Below are 20638 nucleotides of genomic sequence, written 5' to 3'. Positions count from 1 at the left end.
TGTATGTTTTTACTAAACGTTTTCTGTGCTAGAATACACAAATAGTTGACTATCGTCTGCATAGCAGTGATGTTATATGTTTCACTTAGCACTGACCAATGAGAATGTTTCTGTTAAGGGAATGTTTCTGTCCTAAAGGGAGAACAATCCCTTTCTAAGTTTGTGACCAATATTCAGATGATCTCTTAAGCAGGATGAACTTATTGATATTCAGCAGCTCCTCCAGTAGCTCTCCAGTGTGTGTACGTGTTGTGTGTGTGTGTGTTTGTATGTGTGTGTGTTTTTGTGGGAGGGTTGTAGCATGGGAGGATACGGCAGAGAGAGAGAGGATGCTCCTCCTGTGAGCTTCATAAGCCGGGTCGTGCAGCTCCAGTGTGTCTGTGTCTGTGTCCAGCTGTCACTGCTGAGCCTGAGATTGAGGTAAGAACATCTGTTTACTCATCGTGTCTGTACTTTTTTGTGATTGTTTGTTTCTATCTTCCAGCTTTAGCTTCCTTTTTTCTGTGTATATCTTCCATCCTGTTGGTTGTCGTTAGTGTCTCTTTTGTGCTAAATTGTGTTCCACTTGGCCAAATCCTGCAGTGTCAGCATGTATGTAGTTGACGAAATGTTGACATTTGTGTTTAGTCGTCAGTTTTAAATGTCTAACCCTAACATGTAGGTGAAACAGCCTTTGAAGCGCTTTGTCCTTTGTTAGTCATAATGAATGCTGTAATGAATAATGGATATTGTGTGTGTGACTGATATGTGATCTGGGTAAAAAAAAAAAAAAGCCCAGAGGGCCTCAGGGATGACAACTGGCTGTATTAGGTTGAACCAGGAGCCTGAACATCGAGTGATGACGCCAGAGAGTGTAAGCCCACATCTCTGCCAGTGTTTAATGGTCAGAATATGTAGTTAGACTAGTTTAAATATACTTTAAAACATAAAAAATGCCACAGTCAACATGATTTGATCATGGGACAAAAACAGCTGTAAAAAACTAATTAAGGAGATTGGGGGAGCTAGGTGTACATGCGATGCGGCAGACGTTCACTCACAAGTCTAAGGTTCGAGTCTCCTTGACACCACAAGCTGTTTTGTTTTCACCTGCAGTTAACTTTTAATAATTGCAGTTGGGTTTAGCATAGAGGGATCAAAAACAGTTTAAAGATCACACAAACATGTTTTACAAAGACGAGCGTTGCCATCGCGTGGTCGCCTATTTTGTCCACAATTAGAAGGAGTCCTCACACTCATGAACACGTAGAGATGGCACCAGAGAATGAAATATTAACCTTGTGTTATGTTTTTTCTGGTTAGGACGGGCTCGTGTATAAACGACAGCAGTCACGTATTAATGAAAAATTATTAAAACAAAAGCACACATGCTGCTGCATTAAGAAAGCAAGACTTAACGGTCATTTGGAACGTACATTGACTTGAAGGAGGAAGAACTTGAAGACACCGTAGCACAATTTCAGTGTAGTGGTAACTTTCACCCCAACCGCTGCCACCTAGTGTTGATATTTGGTATTAATTCATACTACAAATTCCACTTTTAAATACTAACACGTCCATGTTTGAATTCAAACACAGCTTCAGATAGAGATAGAAATATCCAAAAGCACATGAAAATGAATACTAAGCTTTAATAAATAATTTTTTTGTACTAAAAACTAATTTAACAAATCAATTTTTAAACAAAACGAGCAGCTAAATTAAATCACTGATGGTCCTAATTTTTAGCATTTAACATTTTAGCATATACGCACAGGAACAAATAGACAAATGATTCACAACAACAACCAAACGACACACAATTTGCATAATGCACATTGTGCTGATATTAGACATCCAGTATTGCACCATGTATAATATATTGAATGTAAATATCTGCTTATATTTCATTGAATTTCATTGTGTATTTTTTTATTGTGATATATAACAATAAACACTTTTAGAAAGGGAATCTGATGAGAGGAAAATTTATTGTAAATGTTGACAATATAAGAGTTTATCTGGCTGTGTGACAGATGAGGAGACGATGACGGACAGCTTGGTGGACGTGAAATCCGAAATGAAGAGTGATGAAGAGGAGGAACCCTGTACGGAAGATCGAAAGGAAGACCAGCTAAAGAAACCACGCAGAAAGGATACACCTGTCCTTAACTCTCCTCCACATATTCCAGGTCAAAGCACATTCATACAACACACACACACACACACTCTGCAGTCTGTGGATGATCAGTAGTAGTAACATGGAGTCACTACATATTCAAACTATAGAATGTATATAAAGATAGACAACATGACAGGTGTCTAAAAGTGAGACCAAACCATCATGATCACCTCCTGGGGGTTGGCCGCTATATAGCTTTTAAGTATTGCCTCCCCTTTGTTGATGTTTGGGACAGGGACTCTAAAAGCTAAAACTCAAAAGCAAATTTTTTTGTCAACCATTTTTGTTAGCCTTCTTATCATGTTGGAAATAACAGTGTTGTCCATGTCCTGTTTTCACAACAGAGATATGAACCCACTAGTTTCTGCCTCTCTCCATCTAATGAACAGTACTTATATTGAGTAGACAAGTAAGTAATCTGAGCACTAGCTTAAATCCCTGCTTTTTGTAGGATGCCTTGCTCCTGACTTCGTCACAATGTCATGCACTAGTCTACCAAACAGGTGTTGTGTTGCAGTACATGCAAACAGGTCATAAAACAGAGCCGTTCAGTCTGTCATAGCTTGTAACAAACCGGCATTATCTATAATTATATATTATATTATTTTATCATTTTATTTATACACATACATTTTGGACACTGTAACAAGAGAGCAAAAAGCCCTTAAAACAGGCACGATGCTGACTGATGACTAAACCAAACCTACCAGTTTCAAATCAAAATTTAGTTTTGATTGTTTGCTTTAATATTAAAGAGTAACATTAAGATTTTACACCTAAACTTAGTTTTGTTTTTTAGATTAGATTACATTTTTGAAAAAAAAAATTTAGTTTTGATTGTTTGCTTTAATATAAATAAATTTAATATTGAACATTCGTATATTCATTGTATATATGTTTTATATATATTTATATATTCTATTTATTTACCGGCATGTTTCTACACAAGAAATAAAAATGACAAATACTATACTTTATTACTACTACTTTAAAACCTGTGATCCAAATCATGGACAGGATGTCAATGATCTATAATGGACAAGCAGAGAACAAAATCAATGAATGTGTAAACTGATAAAAAGTGAGATATTCTGTTTCTTCATTATTCATATTTCTGTATTTCAAGTTTTTCACTCACAACTCCTGGTTTAACATTAATGTTTTTACAACCTGTGTTCCTTGTCTTTAGGAGTGAGAGTGCTGAAGGTGAAGAAGCAGATGGTCCATTTAGAGGATGAAGAGAAGAATATGAAAGATTAAACTTTTTTTTGCATATCTGCAGTCTCAATAAATTTTGTTTCAGCTGAATTGTCATGATGTCTCCACTGCTTTCACTGCATTGCAACACAGAGCACAGACAATGTTTTTGCAATTAGCAACATGTAGCATCATGAAGCAATATTACTCATCAATAATCTGCATTTTTAGGGGTACTACATGCAGATTTAAACAATTATATAGCACCAATAGTGTTTTTATATTTACACCCAAAAGTCAAATAATGTAACTGTTTCTATGGTGGAGAGAGCTTGAATAGACTGCCCCCTACTGGTGGTTTTATGGTTACTGTGCCTTGCCATCTTGCATCTGCCTCCTCCATTAGCTTTTATCTGAAGTCACAGAGCTTCAGTGTACAGAAGGATTGACAGAATAATCATACGAATGAAAGAAATATGGTTTATATTTTGTATTAGTTCAATCAGGAGAGACTAGATGTTCAGATGAGAAAGAATTTATTGAAATACAGTGAATGAATGAATGAATTGTGCTTTGGCGTTCTAGACCCCGATGCGATGACCGGCATCCGAAGGGGGAAAGGACAGGAGATGAGGCCGCTTAGGCAGGAATCCCCCTGGGTCTAGACCTGGTGGTGGTGAAGGAGCAGAAGAGCAGGGGATAAGAGGCCTTGCCCTGATGAGGAACTGGTGGAGCTTGGGGTGGAGGAGGGTTGCCGAAATCGATCTGAAAGACAGCTGCAGAGGAGACGGAGAGATTTTTAAATGAATTGCTGAGCGGTGATTGGGCAGGAGAGGAGCGGCTCGGCCTCTGATTGGTGGGGGAGTTGCTCTATATTAACAAGTTGATTAAGTGGGAGGCAGAGAAAGAGAAAGGGGCGAGGGAGAAGGTGGGACAAGTGTGAGGAGGATGAAAAGGGAGAGGCGGTCGGAAGAAGTGATGAAAGAGTGAAGATAGTCTTCCTGATTGAACTTGCGCTAAGAGCTTCATATGGCTGCAGGACAAAAGCAGAGGTGCTGATAGTGAGAGTGGAGACAGTCTGCTGTTAATATTGTTGTTGGAAACAACATCCATCCATCCATTATCTAAACCCGCTTTGTCCTGCAGTGCAAGGTCACGGGGGGCTGGAGCCTATCGCAGCTAACTATGGGTGACATGCAGTGTAAACCCTGGACAGGTCTGGAAACAACATAATCAGGGTACTTCAATAAGCCATGTCCTATTATCTTCAATGGTTACCACACACATGGAATTCAAATGGCAAAATTGGCAAGTATCTCCAAAACACAAATACATCAAATGTAGTAAAATGATGTTATTTATTTATGTACATAAATAGCAATTCATTATAGTAAAATGCCACTGAAGACGAACATAAATAAGCAAAGCATGATACATTTTGGTTGTAATATTGGTTTTGTTATTTACAATGATACCTGGTCTATCGATTTAAAACAGTAAATACTGCATTAACAAATACAGACCAACACTGGACCCTCTACTTTGATTTATATAGTACATATGTATAGTTTAACCGGTTTCTCTTTCACCTCTTGTTATGGTGTCTTGATCCAAATATCTCAGATGTCTCTAATAACTTACCTTTTTTTAAAAAAAAAAAAAGATTTTGTATATACAGAGACAGAATCACAGATGTTACATTTTGATTGAAATTATATATTATTTTTTATTATATATAAAAATTATTATATATAAAAATTATATATTATTTTCTAGGCAACTGAAACGAACCCATTTACATTCATATTTGTGGCTCTCCGGGCGACCATTTTTATTCTGTAATTTAATCAATTCTTACCTCTTTATTTGGTTAAGTTATTATTTTGTCCTTGTCTGTCTGGTTACATGTAAAAACACTGACTTATGGAATTTTCTGATATCGATTTTTTATTTATTTTTTATTATAATATATATATTTCGCACTCTACATGTTACCACATATTATAGACATAACCTTGGCCTTCCACACCTCCCTGTTCTGATAAATCTCTTGGTTCCATGTGCCCCTGAAACTCTTGAAGTCCACTGTGGTTAGAGAGCAGCAGCCGTCTGATCCTGTGCTCTTTACACTGGAATGTTTTCCATCACTACCGCTGATACTACATTAAAAAATAAAAATCAGTACACATACCCCCCATGATTGAGTAGATTGTTGATCCACTTCTAGCAACAATAACTTTTTTTTTGTATATACAGAGACAGAATCACAGATGTCACATTTTGATTGAAATTATCATGAGCTCACTATGATGATGATTCTAGGCAACTGAAACGAACCCATTTATATTCATATTTGTGGCTCTCCGGGCGACCATTTTTATTCTGTAATTTTATCAATTCTTACCTCTTTATTTGGTTAAGTTATTATTTTGTCCTTGTCTGTCTGGTTACATGTAAAAACACTAACTTATGGAATTTTCTGATATAGATTTTTTATTTATTTTTTATTATAATATATATATTTTGCACTCTACATGTTACCACATATTATAGACATAACATATAGAACCTTATTTAATTTAGCTCCACATGTGGTAACATTTAAAGTTTGCAAAATTTAATTATTTTCTCTTTATGTATGTATGTTTATGTATCTATTTATGTATTTATTTGTTATAATGTATAACATAAAGGTGATGGCTGCTGGTTGGAGGGGCCCCAACAGACATTTATCATGCTTTTCATGACGATATCTCACCAACAAAAGGAGCTGTTGACTCATTCTTTATATAGTAACACTGTGTGGACTGAGTTAAAGTATCACTATGGACATAAAGAAAGAGGAAATTAATATATAACAATACACTGAGTACACTTCTACGAGACAGAAAATACATCTGACCAAAGACAATAACCTGTTTTTTGGTGGGTTTTTTTTTTCAGTGACCACAAAATGTTACCAATATACCAACGATACAATTGAAGATTTCAACAAATTAATTTGCTGGTTTACACACACAGGAGCAGTTAAGCAGTGGTAAAAGGGAGTGACATCATCATCATAAAACAGCAAGTCATCAGTGTCTTGTGATGTGAAGTGACGTCACTTTCGGCGACGCAGGGAGATGCGCTGCAGCCTCCTGGCCCTTGCCCTGGCGTCGATGGGTCGCATCTCAGTGACCTTTGACCTGACGAGTCGGTAGGAGCTGGCGCAGTAGCTGGGTCTCTTGTAACAATGAATCAAATGACATTCGGGCTTGGAGTCTGGCAGAAACATGAAGAGATAGCATGGCCTGTGAGTTTACACTGTTTAATTCCTGCCATACATATTACATAAGAAAAAAAATGTTTTAGCTGAGTTTTTTTTCTTTCACTGCCGCTCCTCTGATTGGCTGTTTTCCTTTTCTCAAACCCACAGACTCACCTGGATTATCGCCTCCTTCCCTCTCTTTCAGCTGCCGCTCCTCTTGCAGCTTATGGTTTTCTACCTCCTCCTTTTCTCCCATGTCTCCTATCACCCTCTCCTTCTCTGTGGGGGCAACGTCAGCAGTTCTCTTTGGTTCTGCGGCCTCTTTTGTCTCTTTTTGTTCTTTGACACCATCCTCTGCCTTTTTCTTTGCCACTGCGTCACCGTCTATTGGTAACACACACACACACACCATCACTCCACTCCATCACTTTAGCAAACCTTACTATGGTCCAAGTAGCGTAGATATGTATTTAAAAATATAGATCAAAGGAAAAAAAGGAAAACAAAAAAATTACAAATAAAAATAAAATAATGCAGCCATAAAAATAAAAAATAAAAATGATACATCAAATGTAACAAATGTACTTATTTGAATAATAAATAAAGAATATTTTAAAAAAATATATTCAAAATTTATATCAGAGCACACAAATTAATTGATGAATTCTAAGTCAACACTACAAACCAAAACAGTCAGGCAATATTTGCCACACAAGTATGCCTCAAGAAAAGACCTCTGCCTGAGGATCTCAAGCCTTATTGTGTTGGCTTGTAAGACAACTTAGAGAAAAGCCTAAATAGACTTTTTAAATCACTTCTAAAAAGTACAAGGAGCCAGTTAAAGACTTGTTTAGATTCCTTGATTTGTATGTATAGATGTATAATGCCTACTGAGACCAGCAGGTGGCAGTATTTTTTTAGTTATGTGTTGTGCTTCAATTAAAAATAATCTCAGTTCTGTTGGAGTATAATTGTTAACAACAAAAATGGATTCCAGCACCATAAGGTGTTGTGGTATTTACCTTTGTCTGCCTTGGCCTTCCACACCTCCCTGTTCTGATAAATCTCTTGGTTCCATGTGCCCCTGAAACTCTTGAAGTCCACTGTGGTTAGAGAGCAGCAGCCGTCTGATCCTGTGCTCTTCACACTGGAATGTTTTCCATCACTACCGCTGATACTACATTAAAAAATAAAAATCAGTACACATACCCCCCATGATTGAGTAGCTTGTTGATCCACCTCTAGCAACAATAACTTGAAGTAATGAACTCCAAAAAGTTTGAAGTCTTTTAGAAGTCTTTGCAGACTGATGTGCAGCAACAGCTGCTTCTCTTGTTTATGTCTTTCCTTCTTGACATTGTGTTAACACACACCTGAATGCTGCAGAGCAGTGACAAGGCCTGCTTTTATAGAGATCTGTACACCTGCTGATAATCAGTTTATCAAGGGCCAATCATCAGCAGCACCTGCTGCAGCTCATCTAAATAAATCATATGAAAGCAGTAAGAACCAACTTGCTGGCTTCATTTTAAAACAACAAATCAATAATAGAATGGCAAAAAATATGTTTTTGGTCATCTAAAATCGTATTTGTCTAATATATACTTATACCCAATACAATCAAAAGACTTTTTTTATTAAGCTTTAGCTGACTTGATTTATGACAAAGTCACTCTCAACACAATTCCTGTGGTAATACTGCATTTTACACCAAAAGCCACCAGGTGGCACAGGTGAGCAGTCACACACAAACAGCACACTCCAGCCGGCTGAAGTGTGGATTCCATCTGGCGGGGGTTAATCTAGACATTGATGGTACGATTCAGTTACCTTCAGGTGGCTTTACTTTGCACAGATGTAAACACAGTTGCATCCTACAACATTTTATTCAACAGTATTCTCCAGACAGGAGAAGACGCTGCATATGCATAATTGCATAATGACATGACCACTTTGAGTGACAGGCTACTGCCAACTCAGACCATAAACTCTACACTGTCTTAAAGTCAGAAATATAAATGCACATATTCATAAATATACACAAATATCCACACACTAACTGTGTAAGTTAAGGACTGTGACATGGGATCGTGTGTGTTACCTGGGTTGTTTGAAGCCAGCCAATCCAGAGCGAGTGGCCTCCTCAATGAGCGGGGTGACAATCTTCTCAATCATCTCTGTCAACACGGTGAACGTTGGCTCCACGATGAAGTCAATGAATCCTGCAGAACACAGCAATGATTCCAGTTTGATTTTTTTTTTTCAAGTCCTGGTTCAAATTACAGTTGTAAACATGACACAGAGAGGTCTAAATCAGTAGTGTTTTTGACATATTTAATCTGTGATACATAAAATTTTAGAATTTGTGTTTATCTGTGCAACAAGGTAATGCATGACAATATATTGCAATTAGCATTTTTTAAAAAGATTTATGTATTTTTTTAAATATATATATTATTTATGCAATTAATGTAACAGTAATAAAGTGATTAAACATATTAACAAGATATTTGTAAAAGTGTATAACTGTATAACAATATAATAAGCTTCCTATGTTATGGCCAAGCCAGCTGATGCATGGATTTTAGGTGCGCATCTATACAAGTTGTTACGGTAGGAGTGCTCAGAGTAGCCAAAAAAGATCTGGATTACAGTAAGTATTTTTCAGCTTTGATAAAACATCATCTGTTAAATAATTTAAAAACATCACCAGGGGATCACTGTGGGGATGTAGCTATACATTAATTCACTAACCTACCTATTTGGGACTGAGCCACCATGGTGGATTTGCGGTCACAGAGTGGGGAGAACGGTAGTCCCAGCTCTGCTTCTTTATCACCCTGAAAAGAAAATCAATATTTGTCATGGACATTAATATATATATATATATATATATACAAAAAATGTTTTTTCACTTTAAATAGGCACCTAGTTGTCGTACAAAATGCATACATCTCTGGAATGTTAACCATGAAACACTGTATTGATCTACCAAGTGCTTGTTTGCATCACCTGTCTGAAGAACTCCTCCAGCAGGGACGCGGTCCAGCGATGATGGAGGTCCCAGCGCTTGGCAGGATGGCTGATGTCAGCGGTGTGTAGCAACAGGGATAAAGCCTTTGGTTTATCAATGCTGCAAAGACAGACACATAAACATACACATTAAAAAAATACAACAGAGAAAAGTTCTGACGTTTCCATAGAGGTGTCAATCATCCTAATGCAAAGTTATGAGCCTGCTTAATTGTCAATTTCGCAGGAATGTACAAAATTACTATTTTTAATCTATAGATGTATACTAATGTATGTATACAAATAAAAAGTGATGTAAATGGAAGTGATGTGAACACCAATAGTGACATAAATAGCTTGGTTCATCAAAACAATCAAATGGAATAGTCAGTGCCAAAATGTGCGAAAAACGGCACAGGGCAGCCATCTTGGAAATTATGTCTACATAGGTTGGAGTACATTCTCTGTATTTTTGGTTTCCCTTCATTAGAATGAAATGAAAGAGAGCAGAGAGAGAGGGCAGAGACAATGTCAACAAGCTACAGCTTGATATAACGTTGGTGCTGCAACTGCATCATTTCAAGATATTCAAGAGATATTCATTGTAAAAGTGTGAATTTCCAACAGACAAGAAATAGCTCATTTGCCATGTGCCATCTTAATTGACTTTATTTAAAAGCCAGAGGCATACAAACTAATACTTACACATCTGAGCATATCTCCCACGTGTTCCCTTTATTATCACAGCAAAATTATTCAAATAGAGATACTGTATTCATGTTGGGCATGTCATTTTCAAGCTGAAGCCTAAAAATAGGCTTGGGGTGGCAAGGGTTAATCCACATAGATCTTGCATTCTAGGAGCCCCGAATGTTCCAACTTTTGAAACAAGGTCTCAGACTGGATACATATCAAAACACCCCACCCCCCACCACCCTTTTCTGATACTGTTATGTGTGGTGTTAAAGGAGGACCCAAATGCAGGTGAAGTTCTAAGTATAACAAAAGGCGAGATTTATTTAAAAGCCGAGGACAGAATACAACTCAAACTATATCAAAAGGCAGACAGTCAAGACAGAACTACAAAGCACACCAGAGAACAGGAGGGAGGAAGGACAGGAGGAGAAGAGAAGAAAGAAGACGACAGAAGAGAGAGAGAGGAAAGAAAAAGCTAAATAATAATAAATAAGAGGAAGGAATATAATAAATAATCTAAAAAATGATAAGCAAAAGCAAAATGAATACAAAACAATGATCAAAACACAGGCTCGTGACAGATATGATGACGCCACAGACCCCCGTCTCCTTTAACCTGCATGCGCTCACCCCCAAGATTGTTATTAGGCATGAGTTTTGTGCACATGCCCCATGTATTCTTTTCTGTTTTTGGCATGTGTCTGTGGTTTTGTGTGAATTTGTGTGTGGACACATTTATTGAAACAATGGCATGCTTTTTAATGCAAGTTTTTTTTAAGCAAAAACTATTTTTTCTCTCCGTGTGGATGTATTCTTATTGAGAGTGGACTTTGTACTTTTGTACCAATTCTAAGGAGAAGAATTCTGGAAGTAATCAAATACAGTACTCACGATTCAGGCTGTTGTAGGAGGCTTTTCATGCCTTTGATCTGCTGGAAGTGGCAGGACATGTCAGTGGCCAACACCATCTCCACTGCTAGATTCCGCAGGTTGCTGATGGAGACAATAACCACGACATTTCTCAAATACAAGAGTGGAATAGGTTGCCATGAACAGTCATGGTTAATTTCTGAATCCAAAGTATATATTCTTTCACTTCTTATTTAACAGCACTGTTGGGTTGACATTAATCACTTGAGACCATGAGATGAGAGCGTCTGCATTTTACGCATGTCAACATGCATAAAGCAGCTCACATAAATATGAAGACTCAGAGTCTCATCTCACCTCCAATCATCTCTGGAAAGACTAGAGAAGATGTTCATGTCATCATCCTGCAGAATGCGATAGACGGCGCTCACGTGGTGGTTCTCCTGAACAGCTCGGTCATTGTACAGCATGGCTGTCTCTGACCTGCAAAAATCCCACACATTCATCTAAGGCCTTGCAATTAATATAATGCGATCAACGTGTAACTTGGATGTACAGTACCTGGTCTGAATATGAAAGTTATTGGTGGTCCCTGTGTGTTCATAGTCATGGATGGCAGCTGCAAAAATGATGGCAAAGATCTCCAGCTCAGTTAGCCAGTGCTGAGAGAGAGTGAGATGTGCCATTTTAGGGAAAAAAGGCATAAAAATAAAATATTCAATTTCAGGAAAATGAGGTCAGCTTATTAAATGTGTCATGAATCTAAGCTACATGAAACTACCACAGAACTTACCACCATTCCAGTCTTTAGAAGCAGGTAATGGATCGTCTGTGTGACATCGGCAGCGTGCATCAGGTTGTGGTAGGGGTTCTTGTGTTTGCTGTAGCCTGCTTCCAGTGAGTCCAGAAATGACATAAGTGCAGAGACGGGGACCTGACATAACACAATGCATGATAGGGCGAAAAAATGTAGGTCAAACATAAGAGTTAGGGTTTGAATATATTTTCTGTGGCCATTGTGATATGATGCGCTCACCTTGAAGCGATTGATCAAGTCATATCTCGTAAGTAGGTCATAGAAGACAAATTTCAGAGCGTGGTCTCCACTGACATCGTTCAGTGCAAACACATCAAAAGACCACATGTCCACTTTCTAGAACAAATAGACACACTGTGAAAACTCAGATCTCTTCATAAGCAAGAAGAAGAAGAAAAAAACTCTCTTCACCAAAGAAGCAAAGATTCATACCTTGAGCACAGAGATGACATCGGTGGGGTAAGTGAAACCAGCTAAGTTAGAGTTCCGTCTGTACATCCTGTCAAAAAAAAAAATGTGTTGCACTTAGCACGGGGTCAACCACGCTTCCTCACTAAGATATTTTTAGGCTAAGATAAGAGCCCCGCCCGCTAATCCATTTTCTTTAAAACATTTTAAAAAAATAGGCTTATCACTATCTGGTGCAAAAGGTTAACTCATTCAAACAAAGCAACCAAACCTCTCCACAAAGATTCCAGCCTGCACTGCATGGACTATGCTGCGGAAGCGTGGCTTGTCTTCACTGCTGCGCATCATCAAGCCTCTCTGCCGGGTAAAGGTGGAGGCCAACCAATCACGAACCTCCAACGGCACTGAGTCTGATTGAATATCACCTAGCTCATCTTCTGGTTCCACCAACCGCCTGCAAAAACTGTCATGAAAATCCAAACTATAACTTTCTTAGACACCTAATGATGGAATCAAGTGTATGTAGCCATGAATATAAAATTTATGCCACTTCTTAATATTCTACTTTACTATTGAAGCCGAACGGATCTCCTTGCCTTGTTTCCTCCATGTACAGGGATTCAAGTATGGAAGCTGCATACTCCAGGTTTTTCTTTAAGTCCACCACAGACGCCTCCCCCCTCTCCAGCTGCTTAACAAGACATCTCAACCTGCAACACATAGACACCACTAACTTCGAAACACTTCTACCAAGCATGTGAGATAATTTTATTATGAAAGAGCCATCTGATCTGAGGTGAGGATGTAAGAGAGTGAACTGCTAAAGGCAGGCACAGAGAAAATCGGAGAAGAAGAGCACAGACTGTCAACACTTATTCTGGACTCATCTTTTTTTTTTTTGAATGCACATTACTGACCTGATAGCAATTTTCTCCATGGCATCAGCTGCATCAGGGAGTGGCAGCTCATCAGCTAGGATTTCCTCTGTACTCCGGGGGTCGATCACATTACCTTTGGAGTCAGTGATGCCAAAGCCAACTGTGACAGTGGTGCTAAGTGCATTCTGGGACCGTGAGCCTGAACATTTTTAATTAAAAAAATAAACAAACAAAAAAAAAACATTTTTTTTCACCACAGCACATGACTTCTACATACCTGTAGCTTAAAATAGAAGTAGAAAATGGTAAACCTTAGCATGAGGTACACATTCACCCCAGAAACACATTATGTGTTTGGATTTTCTGTCTGAATGGATGTACGTACTTGGTAAAAACAAGGTATATGTTATAAAAAAAACAACATGAATGTTAATCGGATTCCTTCTCCACATACTGTGTAGAAAAGTTCAACATGAAATGATGAACTCACGTGCAAAGCGTGCCAGTGGATGTCGTTTGCCTTCCCCCACCTCATTGGCAACTACAGAGAAGAAGTTTAAACGTTTGATTAACCTGCATGATAGTGCAGCATATATGTTAGATATGTAAATACATAAAACTATATCATGGGTCAGCCTCTTCAATGTTTTGCTTGGCCTGAAATCATGCCCAAGCTACAGTCTCCGGTAGGGCTGGGTAATTTGGAGCACGCTACAAAACAATAGGCTACGTACCTCGATGCATTGCAGTATGCTACAGTTTGATATGACACCAATACTGATACTAATACATAATGCCCTATATGCAATGCTCAACATTTTTTATTTAAAAAGAGCTTATTCTCGCTGGCATCAGTACCTTTAGCTTAGCTTAGCATAGTCAATGTAGTTTATTTATTATTTATTTATTTATTTATTTATTTATCGTAATCTATCAAACTAGCCTGTCATGAGCAACTATGCTCTCACAACACAAGCTCTCTATGGAGTGCTCACCTGTATGTGTGCGCACACGACCATGACAATGAGATGGAAATGACATGCCACCGTGCAAATAAGATAACATAAGGCAGCATTAGTTTCAATAATGAGCAGATAGATGTCAAAATAGAGTTCGGTTTCCAGCTGCTTGACCATGCAGGCTTTAATCCTATGTTTCTGAAAGTTCCACTCACTCTTCAGACTTTGTTCAAGACTAATGTGAAAACTGGTTTTCTGTACGTGACTGTACCCTCTATAACCTTTCCTGTGCGTGTGCATGTAAGAGTTGATTGTGGAATGAGGGAGTGGCACAGAAATCAGGCAAAGGTTGGGCATAACAAACAGCCAGATTACCTCCATGACAGGACCCACTTCATTAGTGATAATGACTCCCTGAGCTCAGCACCCTGACAACTGACTGCACACATTTACTTGCACGAGTCAAAATGATGTCACAGTCATTTCCCACCTCTTCTGGTTCCCATAGACACAGCAGTAAATAAACATAGACACATACACAGAGCAAAACTAAAAGAGCATCTACAGTCAGGTTCATAAATATTGGAACAATGGGATGTTTTTTAGCCTGTGTGGCCTCTGTACACCAACCACATTGAAACTGAAAAGAAACACGATGTGAGTGAAGTCAAGACTTGCAGCACTAATGCAAGTGTTTATGACAAAAAGTGGGAATTATATTCACCCACATAGAGACATAGTTTTAGTGGTGAATATATAATGGACAAAACAAACAATTACAAACAAGGATTGCCTTTACTCGGATGTCAATGACAGAACGAAGTCTGGAACCCATGGGCATGACCAAATGCTGTTTCCTCCCTTGACATGTCCTTTATGTATCTGCCTTCATCTGCTTGTTTGTGGATTATTTGTCATCTACAGTAAGTGAACAGCAGTTCTAGTGAAGAATATTTAATATAATTGTGTGATTTTACATTAAATGTGGTGGTGTTACACCCCTGCATGGCCTGCATTGTCCTGACCAATGGGTACACAGTGAGTACTCATACCACTCTTGTTAACTTGGCCTTCATATTGGCCTCTTTAAGGAGTGCACGTTAATCATAACAATTAATCTTAGGATTAGCATTACAAATTTGTCCAAATTAACAGATCATTTGCATGTTCTGTATGTCACTTGAAGTGTGTTACTCATTATGTAATAATCCTACAAGCTCTCTTAGCCATTTATAAGAAGGTTGTTGGTTTGAGTCTGACAACAACACATATGATTTAAAATGAAGTCACCTCTGATTGACACACAGAAAGATAGATCTTATCTTATCTTTATCATTGTTTAGCACCCTTGTTATGTCCGAGAAGATGTTCTAATTTAGTTTTTACAGACACTGGACATTTATATAAACTGAAAGTGTTTTTTTTAAGACCAAAAAATGTCTTATGTAACCTGTTCTTTTGAACTAGCCAAGGCCGTCTTTGAACCTACTATTGGGTACATGAACATGGATGTCCAGGGCCTTCAGCTAGATGTTGCCCAGGTTATGGGCAGCCTGTCATTTCATGATTCAGCTAAGTACTGACACAGTTTGCTGTCAGTTTCTCCAAAAGCTGCCAATTTAAGAGGCCAATACATTCATTCAAGTAAGCTTTTCTTAGACTGTTTTTCATTCTTTTTGGGCTCTCTATCTTCTAACATTTCATTGTTGCCATATTTTTTAGCTGCTTGAGAGTTGTTTGACTAAACTTCATCACCATGATCTTAATGTTTGCATCATAACCTCTTTTCAGTTGCTAGTTACTTCTGAACTGCTCAATTTAGGATGGTCACTTGCCATCTTGCAGTCCTGATTTGGTACAACCCATTGTTGCAGCGTTGTGTAAGGGGGGTGTGTTTTGTTCGGTTCAGGACATGTGCATTGTGGTGTGTGTTTGAGAACTCTGTCTGGGCAGTAAATCCACACACACATCAAGGTGTTAGTCAAGGGTCAATGTAGGGCAGCAGTTACGACCGTGAGCTCCTCCTCCGCCCCAAAGCACCCACCGTGACCTCCGAACTGTGATAAAAAAGCGAACCGTGGATTTTGTAAACCATTCCACCCCTAGTAGGCAACTTGATCTATCATGCCAAAACTCCGATCTTAAGGATGAACTCTGGAAAACTTTCAGAGACAAAACCATGAGGTCTAACAGTTTTTGTCTTGTTCTGGCTATCAGCAGAATCCTTATGAAAAGATGCTGCATAGGGTAAGATTTAGAACACTGTGTCCAGTCAAGGTCTTTCACGTCAAAGGCTATATGTATGTGTAGAGCTGACTATTAGCTCTGCCTCCTTTACATCAAATACTTTTCCCAAAAAGTGTAATAAAGACCAAAGTTGAATTGTATGGATTTTGTGTCATCTAGCAGCAACTGAATAGAACCCTCTCTCACCCTTTTACACAAAAGTAGGAGAATCAACAGTGCATTTCTCATTATAGATTATGTAATCAATGTAATAAAGAAAGAACTCTAATACATCCTCCAAAGTCAGACACGCTGTCTCCTATTGAAGGTGTCAGAGCAGTGCATAGCAAAGAATAATGAATGCTACAGGAAAAAAAGAAGGAAAATGATTCAAGCATTACAAAAAAAACATGCAGCAAGTAAAACAGTTCTCCCTCACACATCCACACACACACTCACAGAGCAGACCACATTGTCACCGTGTCTCTTACCAATTGTGAAGCTGAAGCCATCAATGCTGAAGGTGGCACTCCGACACTTTTTAATTCCCTGTTTTTTAGACGTAGGCGCTGTCATTTTAGCTCTTGATGTGGCTCTTGCACTCCTCTTGCTACTTTGTCTGACAGTAGATTGTGAAGTGTGAGCGCGGAGCACCGTTCCCCCCCTCACCCTCCCCGCCCCCCTGAGAGGCTGTAACCCGGGCAGTTGTTGCTGTCTCGTTGGGGGGGCTGGTGATGCTGCAGTGCTTTCAGCGGCTGTGTTCAGGCGGAATGCTAGGCCTCCTTATCCCTCCTCCCTGCTTTTCATCACTCAAGGCCACTGTGGAGGAGTGCTCACAATAGCACTTTCTCCTATGCTTCTCTTTTCTTGCCATCATAATCAGCTGACAGATACTAGTCTCGAAAGGAAAGATTAGGCAAGGCAGTGAGTCAGGTGAAGACATTTGTGCCTGTTTTCCCTAAATGTTTACAGAAGGCCAGAAGTAAAATTGTTCTCTTCTACACCATCAACTAAATGTGATTTGTTACCTTTTGGCTGATTGTGTTAAGGCCAATTATAAAACCTTTATAATATTTACACAAGAAGATTTGTAGATGGATGGATAGGTATGGTCATTAAATAAACCCTGAAATAAATAAATGTGGCAATAATATAATACATAAATATTTATTCAATTTAAAAACCAGTCTGACCATAACGCTGCCCCATTATTTCCATAACAGCAATAAAAAGAATCCATAAAATTATATAAATGATAATTGTGGCATTATGAAATAAAAATTCTAAGAAAATACATAATTTGTACATTTAGAGATTTAAATTGCCATGGAATACATCAGGAAATATTTGTTTGTATAATTTGTATTAAATTTAAACAAACAAACAGGTCGTAGCCTTTTCCAAAACTGCAGTGGTCAGTACCTGCCAAAGAGGGGTGGATTGGTTACAAGGTCATGGAAATCCAAGAGTCATTGACGCACATGAGGAGTGACGAATGGTTGATCCAACAAATGAGCTGCAGTAGCAGTACAGAGCAGTAGAAAAAATATAATGCTGGTTCGGATAGAAAGGTGTCAAAACACACAGCGCATTGATGTTTAATGTGAATGAGGTTACCAATGAAGCCCATGTGTTAAATCACTTTGCACCCTGCAGTCACCAAGGGCCGCTCTGAGACAATCCCCATAGACTTCTATCTTAAAATGTCCAACTTTACAACAGAAATAGACATACATTGCTCAGAAAAATAAAGGGAACACTTAAAGAACACAATGTAACCCCAGGTCTGCCCAGTTATTATAATATATAATCTAAGAGACAGACACGAGGACAGAGCACAGTAGATCAATGCTTCCTTCCTGCTGGTTTTTAGAGTGTGAAAAGCGACTGTACGTCTGCAATCTAAGATGAAGTAAACCACAAACATTAGGCCCGCTCCTTCTAAACTGTAGTGTTTTAATAGATCACCGTCATTCATAGTTTGGAGAACATTTCTTCTCTGTCGCTCCGCCATGTCCTGTATGTTTAAGGAACTCTTAATCCTCCTAAAAGTCCTCCTCTCTACTCTTAACAGTTTTCACCTTAAGACCTCTTTTAAGGGATCAGATGTTTTTGAATCACTTTTATCTTTACTAGGATTTAGTCTTAATTACAAGGGGAAATTCTCAAAATTATGACCCCACCAGACCAACTCAGTGGAAAAATGGAAGCAATGCAGAGGCACCCACAGGGGAACCATTCCTAGCACAAGCACAGGAGATTTTCCTCTATGCCTCATTAGCATTAACATGTTGTTTCCCCACGGAGAACCAGTGAGTTACTTAACTCAGGACACCAGACCAGCTGACTGTAAATACAGAATCAACAGATTTCCGGGCAGCCTTTTCAAGCGGACACTCACCCTTCCAACTTCCTTGTTCCACAAGTAATACATTTTTGATGCATCAAAGGCAAAGAACGCTTTAGTTCTTCCAGTACAATCAGGTCACATAAATCCTCAATGTTTTCAAACTCAGAGGCAGAACTCATATATATATATGTATATATATATATCTTAAGTAAAGTCATAAAGTTAGAAATATGAATGCACATATTCATAAATATATACACATATCCACACACTAACTGTGTATGGACTGTGTGTGTGTTACCTGGGTTGAAGCCAGCAAATCCAGAGCGAGTGGCCTCCTCAATAAGCGGCGTGACAATCTTCTCAATCTGAGCACCGGCAGTCTCCTTTTTACCCATGGACATTAGTGACTCCTGTGCTTTTCCATCCTTTATCAATTCCAGTTTCAGCTGCTCACCTTTGATTCACTCTCTCTCATGCTCCAACTCCAATTTCAGTCTCTCTTTTTCCTTTTCTTTATCCAGTTCCATACACTGTTAAAAAGATAAAGGTCCACCAAACCAACCTGAATCAGCTGGAGTCTGAATAGCTCCCAGTAGTTTTACAGATACTGCTAATCGTTCTAATACCATCCCTTAAAATGGGCCTTCATAGATAACTTTTCAGGTTTTGACCAACCTATGTACAGCCAAATCAAACAAATCAGTTTTTGTAGAATGGGAGTCCAAACAATCAGGGCAGGGCAAGTTATCACAAAAACACAAGGGGACAGAAGACAGTTTGGGGAAAATGCTCCAGTCAGAACAATACAAAGAGAAAACACAGGTAAAATCCTGCTCCTCATCGCTGTATATTATGAGTCACCATTACCAATATATCATTTCCAACAACTAACTTATCTCAATTTGATGGTGTTTTCTCCAACCTGAAACAAAGCCACTGTGGATCTCCCAGTAATGCTAACCATACCACCAGCATTCCAGGTCAGTGTGGCACCAGGTCACACCAGCAGCAGCCAGAGATAGAGAGAGGGAGAGAGAGAGAGAGAGAGAGAGAGAGGGCCATCTTGAGGCCCAGGGCCGTCACACCTCACAGTTACCTGCCTTGCCTGTTTGCAAGCAGTTTCTCTGATATAAAAGTTAATGTGTGTCCTTCTGGCACTTTTGATGAAATTCCTATCCTGTCTCTGCAGCTTCTGTTTGTCTTTTCATTAAGTAAATTCAATTTACTGGTTTCCTTTTCTGAAAAGCGCATGACCGTCTTGTGATATCTTGCCTTTCCCCCCCTCTCTAATTATTGTCTCTCAGTCACTGGACGTATTTGCCAGCGTGAATCCAGGCTTAACTTCTTTATGCAGTTTGAGCAGAATGCATCCAACCCGTTGGGTCCTTGCAGTTTTTTTGGCAGTCGGTTCATCTGAGCTTTGCTGTGCTGGACCTTTTCATGCACAGTGCAAAGTAGAATGGTAGGACTCATTCCTTTGATTATTTTAAAACAGTTATTTTTCCTCTTTTTAAACTAAAAATAAAAAACTATTCAAAATGCATTTTATTATTTATTAGAATTGTATAAGACATTTAATTCTCAGTTAAGTTTTACAATATTAACATGGTCTATGAATACAGGCCAATCTACTGGCATGAGATGACAATTATTATTATTTATACTGTCATTTTACTCAATATGGTGATGTAAACACAATGAAAGAATTGGCAGTGTGGTCTGTGTAAGCAAGTAAATATTAAAATTTACCACCGTAGGCTTCAGACATATTTTCACCAGCACTTGTAGACAATGTCCACTAGATGGCATCA

The 20638-nt window shown here is 38.6% G+C and overlaps 1 protein-coding gene and 1 long non-coding RNA gene across 2 annotated transcripts; one reads left to right on the top strand and one right to left on the bottom strand.

The window, feature by feature from the left end:
• Positions 1–366: 366 nt before the first annotated feature.
• LOC114453499 (uncharacterized) lies at positions 367–3469 on the top strand. Its single transcript, XR_003672451.1, has 3 exons — positions 367–420; positions 2016–2171; positions 3351–3469. It is a non-coding gene; the product is annotated as an uncharacterized LOC114453499 (long non-coding RNA).
• A 2992-nt stretch (positions 3470–6461) lies between these two features.
• pde1ca (phosphodiesterase 1C, calmodulin-dependent a) lies at positions 6462–19228 on the bottom strand. The gene is made up of 17 exons (XM_028433556.1): positions 19126–19228; positions 13780–13830; positions 13329–13488; positions 13008–13121; positions 12683–12865; positions 12436–12502; positions 12223–12339; positions 11980–12120; positions 11748–11848; positions 11544–11669; positions 11208–11309; positions 9621–9741; positions 9367–9448; positions 8710–8830; positions 7631–7779; positions 6783–6887; positions 6462–6622 (listed from the first exon to the last, which is right to left on the bottom strand). Exons 1-17 carry the CDS (start codon positions 19226–19228, stop codon positions 6462–6464), a joined length of 2004 nt encoding a protein of 667 aa, XP_028289357.1.
• Positions 19229–20638: the final 1410 nt, after the last annotated feature.

Source organism: Parambassis ranga, chromosome 20, assembly GCF_900634625.1.
Source record: "Parambassis ranga chromosome 20, fParRan2.1, whole genome shotgun sequence".
Lineage (NCBI taxonomy): Eukaryota > Metazoa > Chordata > Actinopteri > Ambassidae > Parambassis > Parambassis ranga.
The sequence above is the reverse complement of the archived record's forward strand: the minus strand, read 5'-3'. Positions and strand labels throughout refer to the sequence as shown.